General features: G+C 50.6%; 1 protein-coding gene across 12 annotated transcripts in view; it reads left to right on the plus strand.

Annotated features, from left to right (window-relative positions):
* Nucleotides 1-10,926, plus strand: part of MYT1L (myelin transcription factor 1 like) — a 559,436-nt gene extending 548,510 nt beyond the window's left edge. For 9 of the 12 annotated variants that reach the window (XM_009441909.5, XM_009441910.5, XM_063789385.1 and 6 more), the window contains 2 exons: nt 7,586-7,729; nt 8,043-10,926. In XM_009441909.5, the coding sequence (XP_009440184.1) occupies nt 7,586-7,729; nt 8,043-8,183 (285 nt within the window). In that variant the 3' untranslated portion in view covers nt 8,184-10,926. Of the gene's footprint in view, nt 1-7,585; nt 7,757-8,042 lie in introns of those variants that run through there. The other 3 variants (XM_024354177.3, XM_063789388.1, XM_063789389.1) reach the window with 2 other exon arrangements.
* Nucleotides 10,927-19,654: the final 8,728 nt, after the last annotated feature.

Below are 19,654 nucleotides of genomic sequence, written 5' to 3' on the forward strand. Positions count from 1 at the left end.
CTTGTCCACTCTGACCCAAGAGAAAGGCAGACTTCTCCCAGTGCGTCATGACATGTTCAAGACACACTGACACGAGGATGCAGACCTGTGCACAGAGCCCAAGCCAGAGATGACACAGGGCTGCAGGCCTGTCCCAAGCCCAAGCCATGAGATAACTGAGAAGTGGGTGCCCACGGCCTGATGTTCTCTCTGGAATGGGAGCGGAGGAAAGAATGGTAGAGTCAGTGCTCAGGCCTGCAGCCCGGTGATGAGGGTCCTGCACAGGGAGAGGTCCAGATTTAAATCTGGTAAAGAACAAATCCAAGAGAAGGAAAAAGGAAACTCCGTCCAAGCCTTTAAATTTCACACCTGTGCCGGATGGGGAAGACCGCCACGCCTGTGCCGGATGGAGGGAGACCGCCGCGCCTGTGCCGGAGAAGAGGGAGACCGCCGCGCCTGTGCCGGAGAAGAGGGAGACCGCCGCGCCTGTGCCGGATAAGGGGGAGACCGCCGCGCCTGTGCCGGATGGAGGGAGACCGCCGCGATTGTGTCGGATAAGGGGGAGACCGCCGCAATTGTGCCGGATAATGGGGAGACCGCCGCGCCTGTGCCGGATGGAGGGAGACCGCCGCGCCTGTGCCGGATAAGGGGGAGACCGCCGCGCCTGTGCCGGATAATGGGGAGACCGCCGCGATTGTGCCGGATAAGGGGGAGACCGCCGCGCCTGTGCCGGATAAGGGGGAGACCGCCGTGCCTGTGCCGGATAAGGGGGAGACCGCCGTGCCTGTGCCGGATAATGGGGAGACCGCCGCGCCTGTGCCGGATAAGGGGGAGACCGCCGCGCCTGTGCCGGATAAGGGGGAGACCGCCGCGCCTGTGCCGGATAATGGGGAGACCGCCGCGATTGTGCCGGATAAGGGGGAGACCGCCGCGATTGTGCCGGATAAGGGGGAGACCGCCGCAATTGTGCCGGATAATGGGGAGACCGCCGCGCCTGTGCCGGATAATGGGGAGACCGCCGCGATTGTGCCGGATAAGGGGGAGACCGCCGCGCCTGTGCCGGATAATGGGGAGACCGCCGCGATTGTGTCGGATAAGGGGGAGACCGCCGCAATTGTGCCGGATAATGGGGAGACCGCCGCGCCTGTGCCGGATAATGGGGAGACCGCCGCGATTGTGCCGGATAAGGGGGAGACCGCCGCGCCTGTGCCGGATAAGGGGGAGACCGCCGTGCCTGTGCCGGATAAGGGGGAGACCGCCGTGCCTGTGCCGGATAATGGGGAGACCGCCGCGCCTGTGCCGGATAAGGGGGAGACCGCCGCGCCTGTGCCGGATAAGGGGGAGACCGCCGCGCCTGTGCCGGATAATGGGGAGACCGCCGCGATTGTGCCGGATAAGGGGGAGACCGCCGCGATTGTGCCGGATAAGGGGGAGACCGCCGCGCCTGTGCCGGATAAGGGGGAGACCGCCGCGCCTGTGCCGGATAATGGGGAGACCGCCGCGCCTGTGCCGGAGAAGAGGGAGACCGCCGCGCCTGTGCCGGATAATGGGGAGACCGCCGCGCCTGTGCCGGATAAGGGGGAGACCGCCGCGCCTGTGCCGGATGGAGGGAGACCGCCGCGATTGTGTCGGATAAAGGGGAGACCGCCGCAATTGTGCCGGATAATGGGGAGACCGCCGCGCCTGTGCCGGATAAGGGGGAGACCGCCGCGCCTGTGCCGGATGGAGGGAGACCGCCGCGATTGTGTCGGATAAGGGGGAGACCGCCGCAATTGTGCCGGATAATGGGGAGACCGCCGCGCCTGTGCCGGATAATGGGGAGACCGCCGCGCCTGTGCCGGATAATGGGGAGACCGCCGCGCCTGTGCCGGATAAGGGGGAGACCGCCCCGCCTGTGCCGGATAATGGGGAGACCGCCGCGCCTGTGCCGGATAATGGGGAGACCGCCGCGATTGTGCCGGATAAGGGGGAGACCGCCGCGATTGTGCCGGATAAGGGGGAGACCGCCGCGCCTGTGCCGGATAAGGGGGAGACCGCCGCGCCTGTGCCGGATAAGGGGGAGACCGCCGTGCCTGTGCCGGATAAGGGGGAGACCGCTGCGCCTGTGCTGGATGGAGGGAGACCGCCGCGCCTGTGCCGGATAAGGGGGAGACCGCTGCACCTGTGCCGGATGGGGGGAGACGGCCGCGCCTGTGCCGGATGCAGGGAAGGCCTCTCCTGCCACTCTCTGCGGAAGGGGTTGCTTGTTACCTCTCAAGCCCAGGAGTGTTCTTACTAAAACTTGGAAAGGTATTTTTCACTGTTCAGTTGTAAGAATTTAAATTAGGACAAACGCAATTTTATTTAATTGAGAAGATGAGTTTTCCAATTTGGAATGTGTTTAAATGCTATTTGGGGTCCAATTAGTGCGACCAACACAATTCCTATGTGGCTGAAAAATCCATTCTTATGCTTGGCAGTTTGAAAAGAAGAGTCTGCATCGGAGTCTTCACCTCACACAAACGCAATCAGAAGTCCGTGCACCTGGCCGGGCGCAGTGGCTCACGCCTGTAATCCCAGCACTTTGGGAGGCCGAGGCGGGCGGATCACGAGGTCAGGAAATCGAGACCATCCTGGCTAACACGGTGAAACCCCGTCTCTACTAAAAATACAAAAAAGCCTAGCGTGGTGGCGGGCGCCTGTAGTCCCAGGTACTCGGGAGGCTAAGGCAGGAGAATGGCGTGAACCCAGGAGGTGGAGCTTGCAGAGAGCCAGGATCGCGCCATGGGCGGGGAAAAAAAAAAAAAAAGAAGTCCTGACACCGGTCCCTTCCCAGTCTCTAATGCAGGCTTCCTCTGGGGGTGGCCCAGCACCAGCAGAACGGCCGAGGTGCCTGTGGGGTCTGCTGTTTCCCCAATCCCATTCAACTGTATTCAGTGTGGCCTCAGCTTCAAGGGCTGAGGCACCCAAGCTGGGCACACCCAAGCCTTGGTTCTGGACTCCACGATTCCCCAGACACATCTCATCCGATTCAACTCAGTTCACACCAGAGCCCGGAGCAGAGACAAGAAAAGCTTGCCCTCGGCCCCAGGGGACACCCAGAAGTTGCTTTTTATCAGAATCCGGAAAAAAAGAAAACTGCTGCTGAGGAAGAGAGAGCAGGGGACTCAAGTGCTGGGCACGGCCTGGGCAAGCGGCATTTGTGTGAACCACATGAGTGCTGAGAGCCTGAGTTCAAGACCCCACCGTGGGGGCGTGGAGCAAGGAGCCCGAGGAGAGACGGCGGGAGTCCTGCAGACACGGGAGGAGGGAAAGGAGCACTCCAGGCACAGGAAACAGCAGGAGCAGAAGGAGGATGGCTCGGAGCCGGCTGGGAGGCTGGGATGCTGCCCCCCGTGGCCCAAACAGCAGGCATTTGTCAGGGAGGTGGGGATGGGGGTATTTGAGTATAAAAGGGAGCTCGTGTTTTCAGGACAGGCTATTCACAAGAAACCCCCCAGCTCCTGGTGCGAGGGCCCAGATGGACCAGCGTGAACAGCCCTGTGCAGCTTGACTTCTAAGATTGGCAGGTCAGTTAATCCCACAGCCTGCACCACTTTCAGAAGATGGCTGTTCTCCCTGGGGCTAAGCATCTCTGTGATCCAGCCTCCCTGGTCAGCACGGGCATGGGCAGGAGGCAGTCCTCCCTGCACAAGGACACTTTCCTTGGGGTTACACCCTTCCACCACCCCACTGCTAACGCCTTGGGATTCCCACCCATTTTACACTTCTTCCGGAAATGTTTTCTAAACACATCACGCCATCAAGGTACTTAGTCTAGACCAGGGATTGGCAAACATTTTCTATAAAGGACCAGATGGCAAATATTTTAGGCTTCTGGACCACGCAGCTGTGTTGCAGTGTGACAGCCTCACAACACGTGTGAGTGTGACCCTGTTTCAACACAGCGTCACGTGGTGCTGCAGTCGGAATTTAATAGCTCTTATATGTTACAAAATGCTGTTATTCTTTTGTTTTTGTTTTTTTTCTTACCACTAAAAAATGCAAACGCCATTCTTAGCTTAGTCTTAGCTTTCAATGTCAGGCCCCAGGCTAGATTTGACCTTTCTCTACTCCAGGTGTGGTCAGAGACTGCGCAATCTAAGAAACGCTGAGGTCTGGAAAGACAGAGGGTGTGGACAAGTCTGTAAAACTGCGGGTTTGGGCCTAGACTGGCCATCAGGCTGCTGCTGATGCAGGAACTTTCTTGGGAAGATCCGGGAATGCACTGCTTCCTAGCAGCCTGAAAAACCTTTGGTGTTTCTTAAACAATCAAAAACAGAACCCACCTTCGTCAGAGGGCTCCCTGCTTTACCACAGGCAACTCGATGTTTCTGGAAATGCAGACTCAGATCCGCCAGCGCACATCATTGATGACGGCCGAGGTGGCCGGCCCAGCTTCCAGCCAGGCCCCCACACCCACTCGCAACACAGGCCCCTCCCTGTGTAAGCACCTGTGATCAGGGATGCCTTCTGAGTGCCAGGAACCATGTACTGTGGCTGCTGTGGGTTGGGTTTGGAAGGGAGACACCGGCCTCTGTGCCCCTCCCCAGCCTGCTCAGCCCCATCCTCGGAGGAGGCCTGGCGTATGAGGGCCTGGGCGGAGCCCCTACATCACCTTTCTCAGCAGTGCTGTCTCCCATGACCGCCACAGCGTGCTGGCCAGCTCCAAGACGTTCTGAGAGGGCTCCCCTTTACTCTGGGCCCCTAAGGCTGGGTCAGAGGCCCCAGGAATAACAAATGTCTTCTCACTGCAAACATGCCTCATATCTCAGTGTGAGTTGATGATGTGGGCAAGGAGCATTACTCCCATTTTCCAGAAAAAGAGCCCACAGTTTGTCTGGCTAGGATAGTAAGGAACGGGCAGCAGTGACCCTGAGACACTCAGCTTCCTGCCACCCTGGAGGAAGGCTCAGGCAAGCAAACATGTGTCCACGTGCAAGAAGCCCGGGGCCCTGCGTGTGTGGGCTGGAGATGCAGGAGATTCAGGGGCCACGGGGGATGCACTTGAGGGAGGTGAGGCTGCAAGACCTGGCAGATACCCGTCGGTTCTGGTTTTGGGTCTCCAGACATTCCCTCTGACCCTGGACGGGGCTCACCAAGCAGCCTGGTTCAGGAGATGATCATTTTGGCCAGGGCTTTGATGGGATGTTTGTTCAAACTGCATATTTTGTTCCACAGCGAAGCGGATTTAACACAAGGAGATTTGTTCCATTTTGAGAAAAGCAAAGCATTTATAAGCATGGGAGCCCCGCCACCCCCATCCCAGCCACAGACCCGGGTAGCACGGGAAGGAACAGCCTAACTCCTGAGTCTCACAGAGATTCCTGAACACAGGAAGATATCTCTGCCTCTGCAGAAGGTGCTAGACTTTCCAGCAGAGAACATAAGTTGAAGGAGGAATGGATCTAAAATGTGTCCCCAAGAATTTTGCTGGGGACAATGAGACGGGGTGCCGCCCCTGCCTTGGTCACCCCACAGGCTGCTTCTCCGCTAAGCCGGGGGAGCAGTTGGGCTTCCGTTTACTCTGGGCCCCTAAGACCAGATCACAGACCCCAGGAATAACAAATGTCTTCTCACTGCAGACACACTGCACAGCTCAGTGTGAGTTCATAATGCAAGGAGCATTATTCCCATTTTCCAGAAAAAGAGCCCACACTTTGCCTGGCTAGGATAGTGGAATAGCCAGAAGCACCTCTGAGACGCTCAACCAGAGGCGAGCTGGGCTGGGCTCATCCAGGAGGGTCCGCTGAGGGCCAGCGATGGCGAGGCCTCTGCAGGGTTCCCTGAGCACAGACAGGAGGGGCCGAGAGGCCTGTAGCAGCCACCATCTAGGAAAGCCACCAGATGCAAAGGGCAGGAGCCGCCCTCTGCTCAGGGAAACTGCAGAGGTGCCCATCCTGCTGCTGGCCTTCCCCCTGCGTGTACCTTTTTAAAAACCTCGGGACCTGGGCCATGACGCCTCATTCTAGATTAGATTCCGTCATAGAAAACCTACGTCTGCTTACACTGACATCATCTCTAGAAAGGTCCCAGCCACAGCTGCCACCAGCTGTGAGTGCAGGCACGTGGCCGCCCAGGAAGGGCTACAGAATGCTCTGGAAGACAAGCACCGGGCACGCAGCCCTTCGGGGCCCACCCAGGAGTCGTGGGAGGGCAGGCATCCACTCCTGAGCCTGCAAGGGGGCGGCTGGGAGGGGAACATTAATTTGATAAATAACCCCAAAGAACACGAATGAGAAGGTCACCCAGGACGTGCATGGAAATAAATCTGTGTAATTTCGGTGGGTTCTCCACAGGGGACCATCCCTGCAGGAATGGTGGGGGCTGTGATTCCTTCCAAGGAGAAGGCCGGCCCTCCCCACTTCATCCTGGAGGGCGCCTCTGAGGTGCTTCAGTTTTCTAACAGAGGGTCTGGGCCTGAGGCTGGTGACTGGGAGAACCCAGGATTTGACCCAGTACAGCCAAAGGAGGACCAGAACATAGGAGAAGACAGGGCCGACAGGGAGAGGAGGAGAGACTCTCGTGAGAGGACTTGGGAATGACACATCAGGGAAGGAGAGGAGCGGGCAGGCCAGGCAAGCCAGCCCTGGACTCTGCGGGTCGGCCCGGTCTTCCAGGAAGAAGCCCCAGATCATGCACGGCAGAGGCACCCGTGGGTGCCCAAGGCAGACACCCCCATGGGCAGGGCAGCTCCCCGCCTGCTGCGTGTGAAGCTAGTCCTGTGCGGTTATAGGCAGAGGCCCTGAACTCAAGCCCCTTGACCTTGGTGATACTTAAATTATCTCTGGAATATGCGAGGAAGGGCCCGTGGTGGGCCTTTTTCCTTAGAGAAATGCAGGAAGACCACCCTGTGGGCACAGTGCCAGCCTGGTGCCATCTGAAGAGACAGTGACACCCCCACACAGAAATGAGCATTGGAGGACTTAGCTGTGGCAGAATTTTATTCAGGCTAGAAAGGAGAAGTATTCGCATCAAGTCAGTAGAAACTAAGCCCCCTACACACTGCAGTCCCATCAGGCCGGCTGAGAGAACAGGATCGCGCAGGGAAACAGTCTCAGCTCCCCAGTTGTCAAGTGCAATGAATCCAAAGCATAGGCAGCAGATCCTTCAATGACAAGCTCTCGCCGCGGAAGCCTTTTTCTTTTCCTTTTTTTTTTTTTTTTTTTGTGTGTGTGTGTGTGTGAGACGGAATCTCGCTCTGTCACCCAGGCTGGAGTGCAATGGTGTGATCTCAGCTCACTGCAACCTCCGCCTCTCGGGTTCAAGCTATTCTCATGTCTCAGTCTCCCGAGTAGCTGGGATTACAGGCACCCGCCACCACGCCTGGCTAATTTTTGTATTTTTAGTAGACAGGGTTTAACCATGTTGGCCAGGCTGGTCTTGAATTCCTGACCTCAAGTGACCTGCCTGTCTTGGCCTCCCAAAATGCTGGGATTCCATGCGTGAGCCATGGCGCCCGGCCCGAAGCCTTTCTCCTTCAGCGAGAGGCCCCTTCTTCGCACCCAGTAGACTGTGGCCCCCGGCAACGACCACGCGCTCCTAGGTCCTCCTGGTGTTACATGTCACGCACACTTGTGCGTTTCAGATTACCACGATGGAGAGCAACCTGAAGACCATCGAAGAGGAGAACAAAGTGATTGAGCAGCAGAACGAGTCTCTCCTCCACGAGCTGGCGAACCTGAGCCAGTCTCTGATCCACAGCCTGGCTAACATCCAGCTGCCGCACATGGTAAGTGACTGAGCACGCAAGGCAGGAATGTGGAGTCCTCCACAGCGCACAGCCTAAAGTAGATGCCGTTTTTATCGTTATTTTCATGGTTCTTCAGCCTTTGGCAAATGTTTGTGGTTACCACCCCGAAACCATACCATTAACTGCTAGAAACATGGGCGGGGCTGACCCCAGAAACTTAAGTGTGCTCTGAGCCGGCCTTTGAAATAGTATAAAACCAGGGGCACTATGCTATGATACTATTTTATGCTTTTGTAAATATACTAATAAGAAAATAAAAGTTGTATATGAACTACTATTTAATATCTCGTAGGATCCAATCAATGAACAAAATTTTGATGCTTACGTGACTACTTTGACGGAAATGTATACAAATCAAGATCGTTATCAGAGTCCAGAAAATAAAGCCCTACTGGAAAATATAAAGCAGGCTGTGAGAGGAATTCAGGTCTGAACAGCTGCTGTAGTGATGAAACTCTTGCTTAAAAAGGATGCCTCTTGTTTTTTGCTGCTGTAACTTACCAGAAAGTGTTCTATATTTATTTCTGTTTGAATTTGAAACAGTGTTATGCTTACAAGACTTCATAATGATTTTATGTCTTGCTTTAAAGATAGTACCTGCAGAATAGTTTTTGAATACACCCACATTTTGTACGTTTCCATGTAAGCTGACATAGTGTTCTGCCATGTAATGTTTATAGCTGCTGATGTATGCACATTTGGGGGTATATCTATTTCTGAAGAGGTAAGCTGATCAAAATAAATAGAGTGTAAATTCTTTTTAATGCTTTAGTGATTAAATGTTTTAGTATTTTGAACTGAAATGGACACACAAACACACACACACACAGACCCACAGCTTTGAATGATCATGTTGTGGCCGAGCAGCCGCTTTTTAGAGTTATCATTTTGCCTCATGTTGGAGGACTTTATGGAATTTAAGAAATACATTTTGTGTGCATATTGTTTCATAGCAAGAATTCGTTGCAAAAATGCTTTATTTTTGAACAATGCTTGGAAATATTATGTGACTTTTTTGTTTGTTTGTTTTAGGAGGATGGTGTATGGTGGGGGCAATAAATGAGGTTTTTTGCATTCCAAGGAAATGGCATATGGATTAACTGTAAGAAATGAAATAAGTAATTTATTGTAAGACAACATCAAGCCATGGAAACTTGGCAGAAGATTCAAAGCAGCTTAAACAGCACTTTTAAATTAACTCCTAAGCATTACATGGTGTGACTATGGAAACTCCAGTTAAGACAGGATCTTATCAGAGGTGGACAACGTGAAGATTTCCTTTTCCATTTTCAATAAACTTTGGAACAACCTTCTCGTATCTCCCCTAGAGTTTCGTGCCCCTCTGAACTGTCTGTTATTGCAATGTAGTTTATCAACAGAATTTGTGTGTTTTCGATTTAAGCTAAAAGATAATTTAAGAACATTTATTTCCCCTTTTCACTTTAAAAAATTATGATTATTCCTATTATTGTTATGAACCTTCTTATTTTACATTTGAGGGATAAAGGCAAATGATTTGTGAGTCTTCTAGTTACTGGACCGAGTTTTCTGCTGGATCTGGTGGGAAGGCAGCTCGGTAAAGTTTCTCTCCTGCTCCCCCCGCCCGACTTTGACTCTGAATCAGCATTTGGTCCTATTCAGAGGACTCTTACCACGACGTTTCTGTTCTACACTTGGAGACCAGTTGACCATAGAGCATTTGCAGAGCCTCGTTGTTTGATTTCTTGTGACTATTCTAAGAATGAATGCAATCAGATTTTAAAAGTAACTAAATATACTTCAGCACTTTTTTGCTTTAAACTAGATCATCTTAGACTTGTTTATACCTTCCAGATTTGATTGTTTTACTCCCAATGACTGCACTATATGTATGCATAAGACCACTTTTGAGCGCTGCGTTCCCCCTTCTGAGTAGTCCTTTGACGACGTGTTGTGTTTTCTGATGTTGACTTGAGTTCCATTTAGTAGCATCTCTTCCTTCCATGTCTTGATGTTATGCAGGAAGTACAGACGTACTTTAAATTTTTGTTATGAAATAAAAAAAAGATGGGTTTTGTAAAAATAAAAAAAAATATTTTTAGCAGAACAGGACTTACAGGGTCATTGTCCCCACAATGTGCCAGTCGACTATTTGCACTTACCTTGTCCTATATATCCGTACGGAGGTGTGCAATTCCTCGTGTCAGTAGCCTTGTGACACTGAACCTGGATGGATTATAGAGGAGCCCTCACGGCTGATCAATAATGTTGCGAAGGGAGACTACAGGGATCTCACGACGAATATTCTGATACAATACTCAACCTCGGTATATATATATGTGTATAAATATATGTATATCCCAGCGGCACTTTATACTGTTCACTGTACAAAAGCTTACAGTTTTCCACAAGGACTTTAATAACTAGCTGGGAAAAGACGATGTAATTACTTCGGGGCTCTGCGGAACCTTCTCTGTACAGCGCCCCCTTTCTGTTGTGCTATTGGTTGCAGCTGCCATGCTCAGAATGCGTTTTGAGAGCTGAAGCAAGGTGCTTGCAGTCACCTGAGGCCGTCCGTGTGGCCCAGGGCCCCAGCTGCCTTTAGGGCCCCCATTGTTCATAACAGCATATGCATTTCCCCACCGCGTTGTGTCTGCAGCTTCTTTGCCAATATAGTAATGCTTTTAGTAGAGTACTAGATAGTATGAGTTTTGGATTCTTATTGTTATCACCTATGTACAATGGAAAGGGATTTTAAGCACAAACCTGCTGCTCATCTAACGTTGGTACATAATCTCAAATCAAAAGTTATCTGTGACTATTATATAGGGATCACAAAAGTGTCACATATTAGAATGCTGACCTTTCATATGGATTATTGTGAGTCATCAGAGTTTATTATAACTTATTGTTCATATTCATTTCTAAGTTAATTTAAGTAATCATTTATTAAGACAGAATTTTGTATAAACTATTTATTGTGCTCTCTGTGGAACTGAAGTTTGATTTATTTTTGTACTACACGGCATGGGTTTGTTGACACTTTAATTTTGCTATAAATGTGTGGAATCACAAGTTGCTGTGATACTTCATTTTTAAATTGTGAACTTTGTACAAATTTTGTCATGCTGGATGTTAACACATCTTACTCTAAATAAAAAAGGTGTTGCCACATTTGTAGCACGAAGGATCTCTAACCCGAGTCTGCGTCTTCACTTGAGTCTGGGAAATGCTGTCTGGGGCCCCGTGGGATCCACTCGAACCCTTTCACTCCAACTTAGTTGCTTTTAACATTTTTACCAGTTTGATTCTCAACTCCGAGGCATATAGAAGCCAATGACTTTTAGAAAACTGTGAGTGTCTCGGCATCCCCACTGGGCCGTCCTTTTCCCATTTGCTGTCGCTCCTGCCCCTCGCTGGGCTAGGCCATCTGAGAGCGAGCCTGGACGGAGGACACGGTGCCTCCCGGCACAGGGCTCCCCTGGGCAGGGAATTCTCCACCAGCAGCCCTGCAGCCACCACACGTGGGGGCGTTGCCGTTGTGCATGCGTCAGCATCTCCGCGCGCCCAGGCAGGGCGGTCACGTCCTTTGTAGAGCCTTTCTTCTGGAATCCAGTCGAGGAGGCGCACTGCTCCCAGCTACTCCGTCCCTGTCCCTGTCCCTGTTACCTCCTTATTACTGAGCAGACTTTCGGCCTGCCTGTCTCCCAGAGGAGGTGCACTGCTCCCAGCTGCTCCGTCCCTGTCCCTGTTCCTGTCCCTGTCACCTCTTATTACTGAGCAGTTTCTCGGCCTGCCTGTCTCCCAGAACACAGACAGTTTTCAACTGCCCAGGGCCATTGTTTTACAAAATGTCCCAAACTGGCTGCCACCTCCTGACTGATTCGGGTTAACTGGGAGACGTGTCCTTCTCCAGTTTCATGTCAGGGGAGCAGAAGGACAGGCAGCCCATCGTTGGTTACCTGGGTGTTGAAAGATGATGCCTTCTTACTTCCATGCTGTTGGCAAGGATCCCGGCAACAAGTCACCCATAAACTTAAATTGCCCTTCAAATATAATTTAACAATGAATTACCCACTTTCACATCAACTATATTAGTAAGTGTCATAGTTTAAAATTCCAAAAATACCCTCCTCTCATAGACACAATCACCCAAAATATAAAATTTGAGAAAGGGACTCTGATAATCTTAGTTAAATTTCATAATTTATTCCCAGTGGTGCCTTCAGCTGCTTCACGATTCAAGGTCCTCTGAGCACTTCTTATAAGCTAGTGTGTTCTGATGGCTCATTTGCAACAGCACTGCTTCCTGGAAGCACTGGTGATTGCAGTGAGTCCCCCTCCAGTCCTTGGTAGAGTCCTCAGAGCTGACAGAAGAGAGAGGCGACTCTCACTCCTACCACCCTGCATCTCTGTCTCTCTAGGCCCGCAGGGTGGAAGAAGCTCTGTCAAAGGCTGTCTTTAGGAACAAGCCGAGTTAATGATGTGCTGGCTCAGGCCTGTCTGTTAGGATTATTAAAAGCTATTTGTCCATAGGAACAGTTTGCCTGAGAATTGATGTAAATATTTTAGAAAGCAATTTCACAATATTTTCAAAAATCTTAGAAAATTTATATTTTGCCTCAATCTCAGTCTATACTAGAAATACCAAAACAATTACAAATGTACCAAAATCAATAAAAACAACCCTAAAGTCCTATTACAGAGGAATGATTAAGCAATTCATGATCCATGAATTTTATGGAGTACTAGAGAGCTCTTAAAATAATGGCTATAAAAACCTTTTAATAAGGGGATTATGATAAAGTAGGTGAAGAGTACAGAAAAAAATTACAAATGCATGAAGGGGCAAGTTATCAACAAAAAGAGTTGGACTCTGTAAAATATTTGAAGAGATTTATTCTGAGCCGAATATGAGTGGCCATGGTCCACGACACAGCCCTCAGGAGGTGCTGAGAACATGTGCCCAAGGTGGTCAGGGCACAGATTGATTTTATACATTTTAGGGAGGCATGAGACATCAATCAAATACATTTAAGAAATACGTTGGTTTGGTCCAGAAAGGTGGGACAACTCAAAGTGGGGGCTTCCAGGCTATCGGTGAATTTAAACATTTTCTGGTTGACAATTGGTTGAGTTTGTCTAAAGACCTGGGATTGATAGAAAGGGAATGTTCAGGTTAAGATAAAGATTGTGGAAACCAAAGTTCTTGTGAAGTCTTATAGTGGCTCCCCTTAGAGACAATAGATGACGAATATTTCCTATCAGATTTTATTTTATTTATTTATTTATTTTGAGACGGAATCTCACATTATTGCCCAGGCTGGAGTGCAATGGCACAATCTCGGCTCACTGCAGCCTCCGCCTTCTGGGTTCACGCAATTATCCTGCCTCAGCCTCCCGAGTAGCTGGGATTACAGGTGCACACCATCACATCGGCTAATTTTTCGTATTTTTAGTAGAGACGGGCTTTCACCATGTTGGCCAGACTGATCGTGAACTCCTGACCTTGTGATCCTCCCACCTCAGCCTCCCAAAGTGCTGAGATTAGCGCATGAGCCACTGCGCCCGGCCTTCCTATTCGGATCTTAGTTAATCTCTTCAGGATTGAGAAGGCCTGGAAGAAAAAGATCCAGTGATGTTAACAGAGATTCTTTACAGATGCAAAATTTCCCCCTACAAAGAACAGCTTTGCAGGGCCATTTCAAAATATGGCAAATATACATGTTTTGGGGTAAAAAATTTTGATTTTCTTCCTTGTCTTGTAATGTTATGCCAGAGTCAGGTTGGAAAAGTACGTCATGATATATAGGTTAAATAAAACCCATCTGATGAGAATTTATAGTTTGCAGGGCATGACTCCCCAGACCCCTTCAATAGGAATTTGGGCAAGATAAAAAAAATCAGAGTTTAGTCCTCAGCCTTAGCAAAATAAACTTCTGAATTGGTTGAGACCTGTCTCAGATACTTACTGGTTTACACAACACAGCTGGGTAATGAGGCAGAGCTCAGGGTCTTAAGGGAGAAGCAATTTAAGTACATGAAGATAATCAGGCTTTCATCCTTTGTATTTCACTTACTATGACACACACAAGTTATCAGTCACTGTTCAGACACTGGGTCAAGTGGGAAACGACACAAAAAAAACATCCCATCCTAATAAATGTAGTTGGCATAGACCTCCTTGTATAATAATAAAACAGGCACATGGAAGCTCCTGAGCACCCTCATTTTCAGTATCAAATAGAGTGGCCTAAGGGGAAGCCTCACTGTCGGTCCTAATGAGGCCTCCCCTGTGTGAGGCCAAATGTGGGGCGTGCTGGACTTTCCTCTGGATGGAGTCACCTCTGGTCTCTGACCCCATCCTTGCATCCTAGTTTCTTCTCATCCTCTTCTTGCTTTTTAATTAAATGAGTTTTTTCTTTCTAGAGCATTGTTTGTGTCCCTTCAGTTTCTTCGAATCTTCATTGAGCAAGGTAAGATAAGGAAATAAAGAAGGATCAGTATTACCCACAAACACAGGGATGTGTGTGCAGATGGCCAGATAAAGGTGGGAAATTAATCAGAGAAGGAAAGAAGAGGGAGGGGCCGGTGATGGAATCAGGAAATTGAGAATTCCATCTTAGGGCCCGAAAGAGAGATAATCGAAGGTAAATCATGGCTATCAATACTTAGGGCCCAACAACTGTCCCCGCCTTCCACCACAGCTTTGTTTTCTGGCCGAATGCGGTGGGAGCCCAGCTTTCCTTAGGATCCGTCCCTCCCCTCAGAGGCCGGCAGCCTTGCCCAGCAACAGCAGAGAACCATGCTCTTTCCACAGGCCGCCAACAAAACATGTGAAGCATCTGATAAAAACCATGAGCGATCATAGTGTTTCCCTTTTCTAAGGAACAAATTGTTTCCTTCTCATGTGTGAGATACAAACAGCAGGCATTCAACTCATTTGCCCTCTTTGATATGTGGGGAACAAAACCACCCAAGACCGTCTGGGGAGAGAGCCAGAGACATGCCATCGTTAAACATCTCGTATGGGTCAGCCCCAAGCGAGGTGTCTTACACAGTTATCCCCACAGAAGGGGCCTCCTGACACCTGAACAGCATCCGCCCCAGGACCCAGCTTTGTCAGGCATGTCTGACGGCGGAGGCCTTTCCCCACGACCCAGCTTTGTCAGGCATGTCTGACGGCGGAGGCCTTTCCCCACGACCCAGCTTTGTCAGGCATGTCTGACGGCGGAGGCCTTTCCCCAGGACCCAGCTTTGTCAGGCATGTCTGACGGCGGAGGCCTTTCCCCAGGACCCAGCTTTGTCAGGCATGTCTGACGGCGGAGGCCTTTCCCCAGGACCCAGCTTTGTCAGGCATGTCTGACAGCAGAGGTGTTCCTGAGAAGTGTCTCACCGCAATGAGACGGGTCATGGAGAAGCCCAATCCTCTCCTCATCTTTTCCCAAAGAGAGAATCTCTGCCCCTCTACCCAGGAGGGGACCCTGTTGGAGTGAACAGGATTCTGTCTCCCTCCTATACTAGAGTGACCTCTTTAAAGAGAGATGTGGCCTAAGAGTATTAGAATCCAAATAAGATGTCACCTATCCAGAAAAGGTTTAAAAAGAATACGGTGTTGTCATGTCCAAAGATCTTCAGAACTTAGGAGCTAGTTTAAAGTTATTTACATAGAATTTAGTGCAGAGGTTAATCGGGGGATATAGAAGTCTAGATGGAGGTTACTGACTTTACAAAGAAACTGAAAAATTGAGGTTGTGACACTACCTTAAAATGAGATCATAACTCAGGCACCATGTGTCTCCCCAGACACTCCCAGCCTGTCTCTCTGACGGTTTACAAAAACCTCATCAAGCTGGGAAGGCCACCCCCAAAATTACTTGGGAGCCTCAGATTGTTTCCTTAGTAGGGTGGAAATAAGCAAAGACTGCCCAAATGACAACAGACAGAGGCTGCTTATCCCGAGCTCCTCAGAGTTAGGAAGCCGACCACCATCACCTGCATTTTCGCAGAGACTCTGGCAGGCTGGGCATGGGAGCTTCCCGGGGAAGGGAAGGCACCCGGTGAGCCCCGATGGAGGCTGCTGGCCTGGGAGCTGGGGCGGCAAATGGAATCGGGGCGTCCTGTGTGAGTGTCGGGGGAGCACGTTTGTCTTTCTCGGTTTGTCCTCAATGGGACGTCAGGGCAGGAGTCGGGGCAGCTGTGAGTTGTTAGGCTCTGACCAGCTGGGGCTGATTGTTACGGCGTTGTTGCTCAGCTTTTTGGATCGTCACTAGGGACAGCGATCAGGATTCCTGCACGTCTGATTTGCAGATAGCAGGCGGGCATCCTGGGCTGCTCATTGCCGGTAAGGGCTTGGTTTCCTGTGCTGGTTGTGGGTCTGATGTCTGCTTTTACATGTGGTCGGTCCATTGTCTGCTTATATTTTCATCTCTCAGTCGTAGGCATCTTTCAACGTTGCAAAAATTAGAATGAAGAAATAAAGCATTTTCTGTGTTAGAATTAGGCATATTTAGCATTTTAAGAATTGAAATATTTAAGAGAATCTGATCAATTAAAGTGATGCCTCAGCCGTGAGACTAAAATTTCAATTGTGTATTTTTGTTATTGGTGTAATTGTGATCCCTCCACGCGTGCACCCAGGCTCATTAAAAAAAACACAGCCCCGCTGCTTATCAGCTTTACTGTCAAAAAAAAAAAATACAAGGATGCAACAGACAGTGGAGCTTTTCGGGGAATGTGAGCACGTCGCACTTGTAAAATCTGCGTGGAAGCTTTAATGCTGTTCAGTTCACCACTTCGTGGACGGGACCGAAGGTTAATCAAAGGAACCCTAAATCTCGATTGCTCACACCTGTCGTATTTAAATAAAAGAACACTTTTGTAAGTTGAACTTTTAAAAGCTTAAGGAAAGGCTGGGTACTATGGCTCATGTCTGTAATCCCAGCACTGTGGGAGGCCGAGGCGGGAGATCACCTGAGGTCAGGAGTTCGAGACCAGCCTGGCCAACATGGTGAAACCCCATCTCTACTAAAAATACAAAAATTAGCTGGCTGTGGTGGCTCACGCCTGTAATCTCAGCTACTCAGGAGGCTGAGGCTAGAGAATTGCTTGAGCCAGGGAGGTAGAGGTTGCAGTGGGCCGAGATCATGCCACTGCACTCCTGCCTGGCTGACAGAGTGAGGCTCTGTCTCAAAAAAAAAAAAAATTTTTTTTTGAGCAAGGCCTCGAAGAAAGCGAAGCGTGTATTATCTTATTCTCACCTCCTCGGTGCTGGGAAAGACCTGCCTTGACCGAAGTCCGCTCAGACTCCTCAGGCTTTACCTGAGCATTGTCCTCGCCCAGCTGTGGCAAAAATATTATGTTGGTTTAGAGAGAACCCCCACCCCCCAAACCTGACCCCCTCCGCAGCTAACTGAGTTCCTCATCTCTCCCCATCCCCAGGTGACACCCGATCCTCCTGCGGCCTTCAGCAAGAGTCCTGTGGGCTGCGAGACCTTTCCTCACTCATCATAAGGTCGCGACCTGGCTGACACTCCTAGAATGAAAGGCAGGTTAACAAGAGAAAAACACGACGCATTTCTTTAATCCAAGTTTTATGTAGCCCCTGAGGCTTCCAAAGGAAGACCCAAAGACCAAGGGGAAACTGAGATTCTGCTCAGACCCCATGAAGACGGGCGGCCATGCAGAAACATGATGGGACAAAGGGAGAGATCACCCAGCAGGGGCCCCAGCAAGGCCGCTCCGTCCACGTTCCTCTCAGCCTCTCTGGGTAGCACACTGTGGGGGCTTGGGAATCGACACCCCAAAATGTGGGGCTTTGACGTGTTGAACTGAAGAAACAGCCTCTCCAGGTCTCTCTGATCACCCTCCCTCACGTCCCATCTGAATCCCCTGCGTCCCAAAGCACAGGGTGAAGCTGCTCTCTGAGTCTGAACCCACCAAAGAAGGAAACGGTCACCCCTGTCTCTTCCCTGAGTTTTTCTCAGCTGGATTCCTGTCACGGAAAGAAAGACCAAAGTCTCAATCCACCTGGACAGACATGTGTCATAAGCCATTGTCTGCTCTGTGGGCCCAACAGACATTGCCTCAGATCACTATATATTCTCCAAGCCCATTGAATTTCCTAAAGGTCATTTACTACCCCCTAAACTCATCCACATGCCCCATCTCCCTTTCCCCTAAAAGGGCGGGTGTATCAGCGTCTGTCCCATCGCATGGTGAGGCGACCACTTCCTCACCCCGTGCATGTTCCTATCTGCGTGCCTTTACTCTTATTAATCGTCCTGTCACCAGTAGACTTTTAGCAAACCTTCAGAGGGTAAAAAGGGGGTTTTCCCTTGGCCCCTACAGTTTCTTCCTTCTGTCTACGGGACAGGACCCTTCTGGAATGAGTGTCTTGAAGGGAGAAGGGAGAGAGTGACCTTTCCAGGCTTTTTGGCTTGCTTTTGGAGAGGGGGCCTCTAGTTTCTAGGACCGGCCTAGGGGCACAGGAATTCTAGTTTCTACGACTGCTTTAGGGGAGGCTGAGGAGTGAGAGAGGAGAATGAGAGACCACAGCCTAGCGTCAGAGCCTTTCAGCATCCTGCAACTCAACACCACAGCCAAGGCGTGTACCTTGGGGTATCATGCTCTGAGCCCCAACATCTGCAAAGGTAGGTGTCATTGTCTCCTTAGTGCACCACAGGAAACCAGCTGAGAAAGCCAAATGCTTTGTCCCAAGTCACCGGGCAGGTGTGTGGCAGTGCAGAGAGCCCGGTCTGAGCCCCCTGCACCCTGAGAGCTGCCCCCAGATGAAGAGCCCAGGGGAGCGTGTGAGCTCCCTCCAATGCACCACTTCCTTCTGTGAGACATCGGCCTATGTGCGTGAAGGGGACAGGAGGCAGGCGGTCCTGTGGGTGACTCATGAGAAGAACAGCACTGTGACCACAGCAAGCTTGCAGCTCTCAAAAAAAAAAAAAAGGAACAAAGGAAAGAAAATTAAAAGGGCTGAAGGGGGAGCTGGAACTAACATCAGAGGCTTTAAGTGTCTGCCACTGGGCTAGAAGGTGAGGTAGCCCCTCCCTGTGTGACATGGAGCCCAAGACAGGCTCTCCCTGTGTGGGAACTCGTGCAGAGCCAGCGGTCCCCATTCACGGCCCCGCAGGAGCTCACCAGGAGAGACTGCAGCAGCTCATCAGAGTCTGTGCTCTCCTCCTGGGGCAGGTGGGGCTCCAGTTCCCGCACCCCTTCTCCTCAGATGGAGCCTAAATAGAGCAGTCAGATATCAATCAGGTAACGGCAAACTGGTTTCTAGCTAATGGAACGTTAAGTGGGCAGGACTGCAGTGGAGGGGAGATAAAAATAAAATCCTTTTCCTCTACTCATCACAGTTTCCACAGCTGTGGCCTTGTAAACTAGACGTGCAAGAAACAGGTTAACATGAGAAAAACAGAAGTTTATTCACACGTGCCTCTCACAGGTACCTACAGCAGCACCCAGTGTTGAGAGTGCCGGGGTGGGTAGGACTTGTGCTTATCCATCATCTCAGACCCAAACAAAGGAAAGGAGTTTTGAGCTTCTGGGTGCAGTTGGCAAATTACACGAAAGTGAGCAGGGAAAGCAGGTAGGCCAGCCTCTGCTGGTGAGCCTCTGCTGGTGAGGCTCTGCTGGTGAGCCTCTGCTGGTGAGGCTGTGCTGGTGATGCTCTACTGGTGAGGCTGTGCTGGTAAGCCTCTGCTGGTGAGGCTCTGCTGGTGAGGCTCTGCTGGTGAGTCTCTGCTGGTGAGGCTCTGCTGGTGAGTCTCTGCTGGTGATGCCCTGCTGGTGAGTCTCTGCTGGTGAGGCTCTGCTGGTGAGGCTCTGCTGTTGATGCCCTGCTGGTGAGGCTCTGCTGTTGATGCCCTGCTGGTGAGGCTGTGCTGGTGAGGCTCTGCTGGTGAGGCTCTG

This window comes from Pan troglodytes, chromosome 12, assembly GCF_028858775.2.
Source record: "Pan troglodytes isolate AG18354 chromosome 12, NHGRI_mPanTro3-v2.0_pri, whole genome shotgun sequence".
NCBI lineage: Eukaryota > Metazoa > Chordata > Mammalia > Primates > Hominidae > Pan > Pan troglodytes.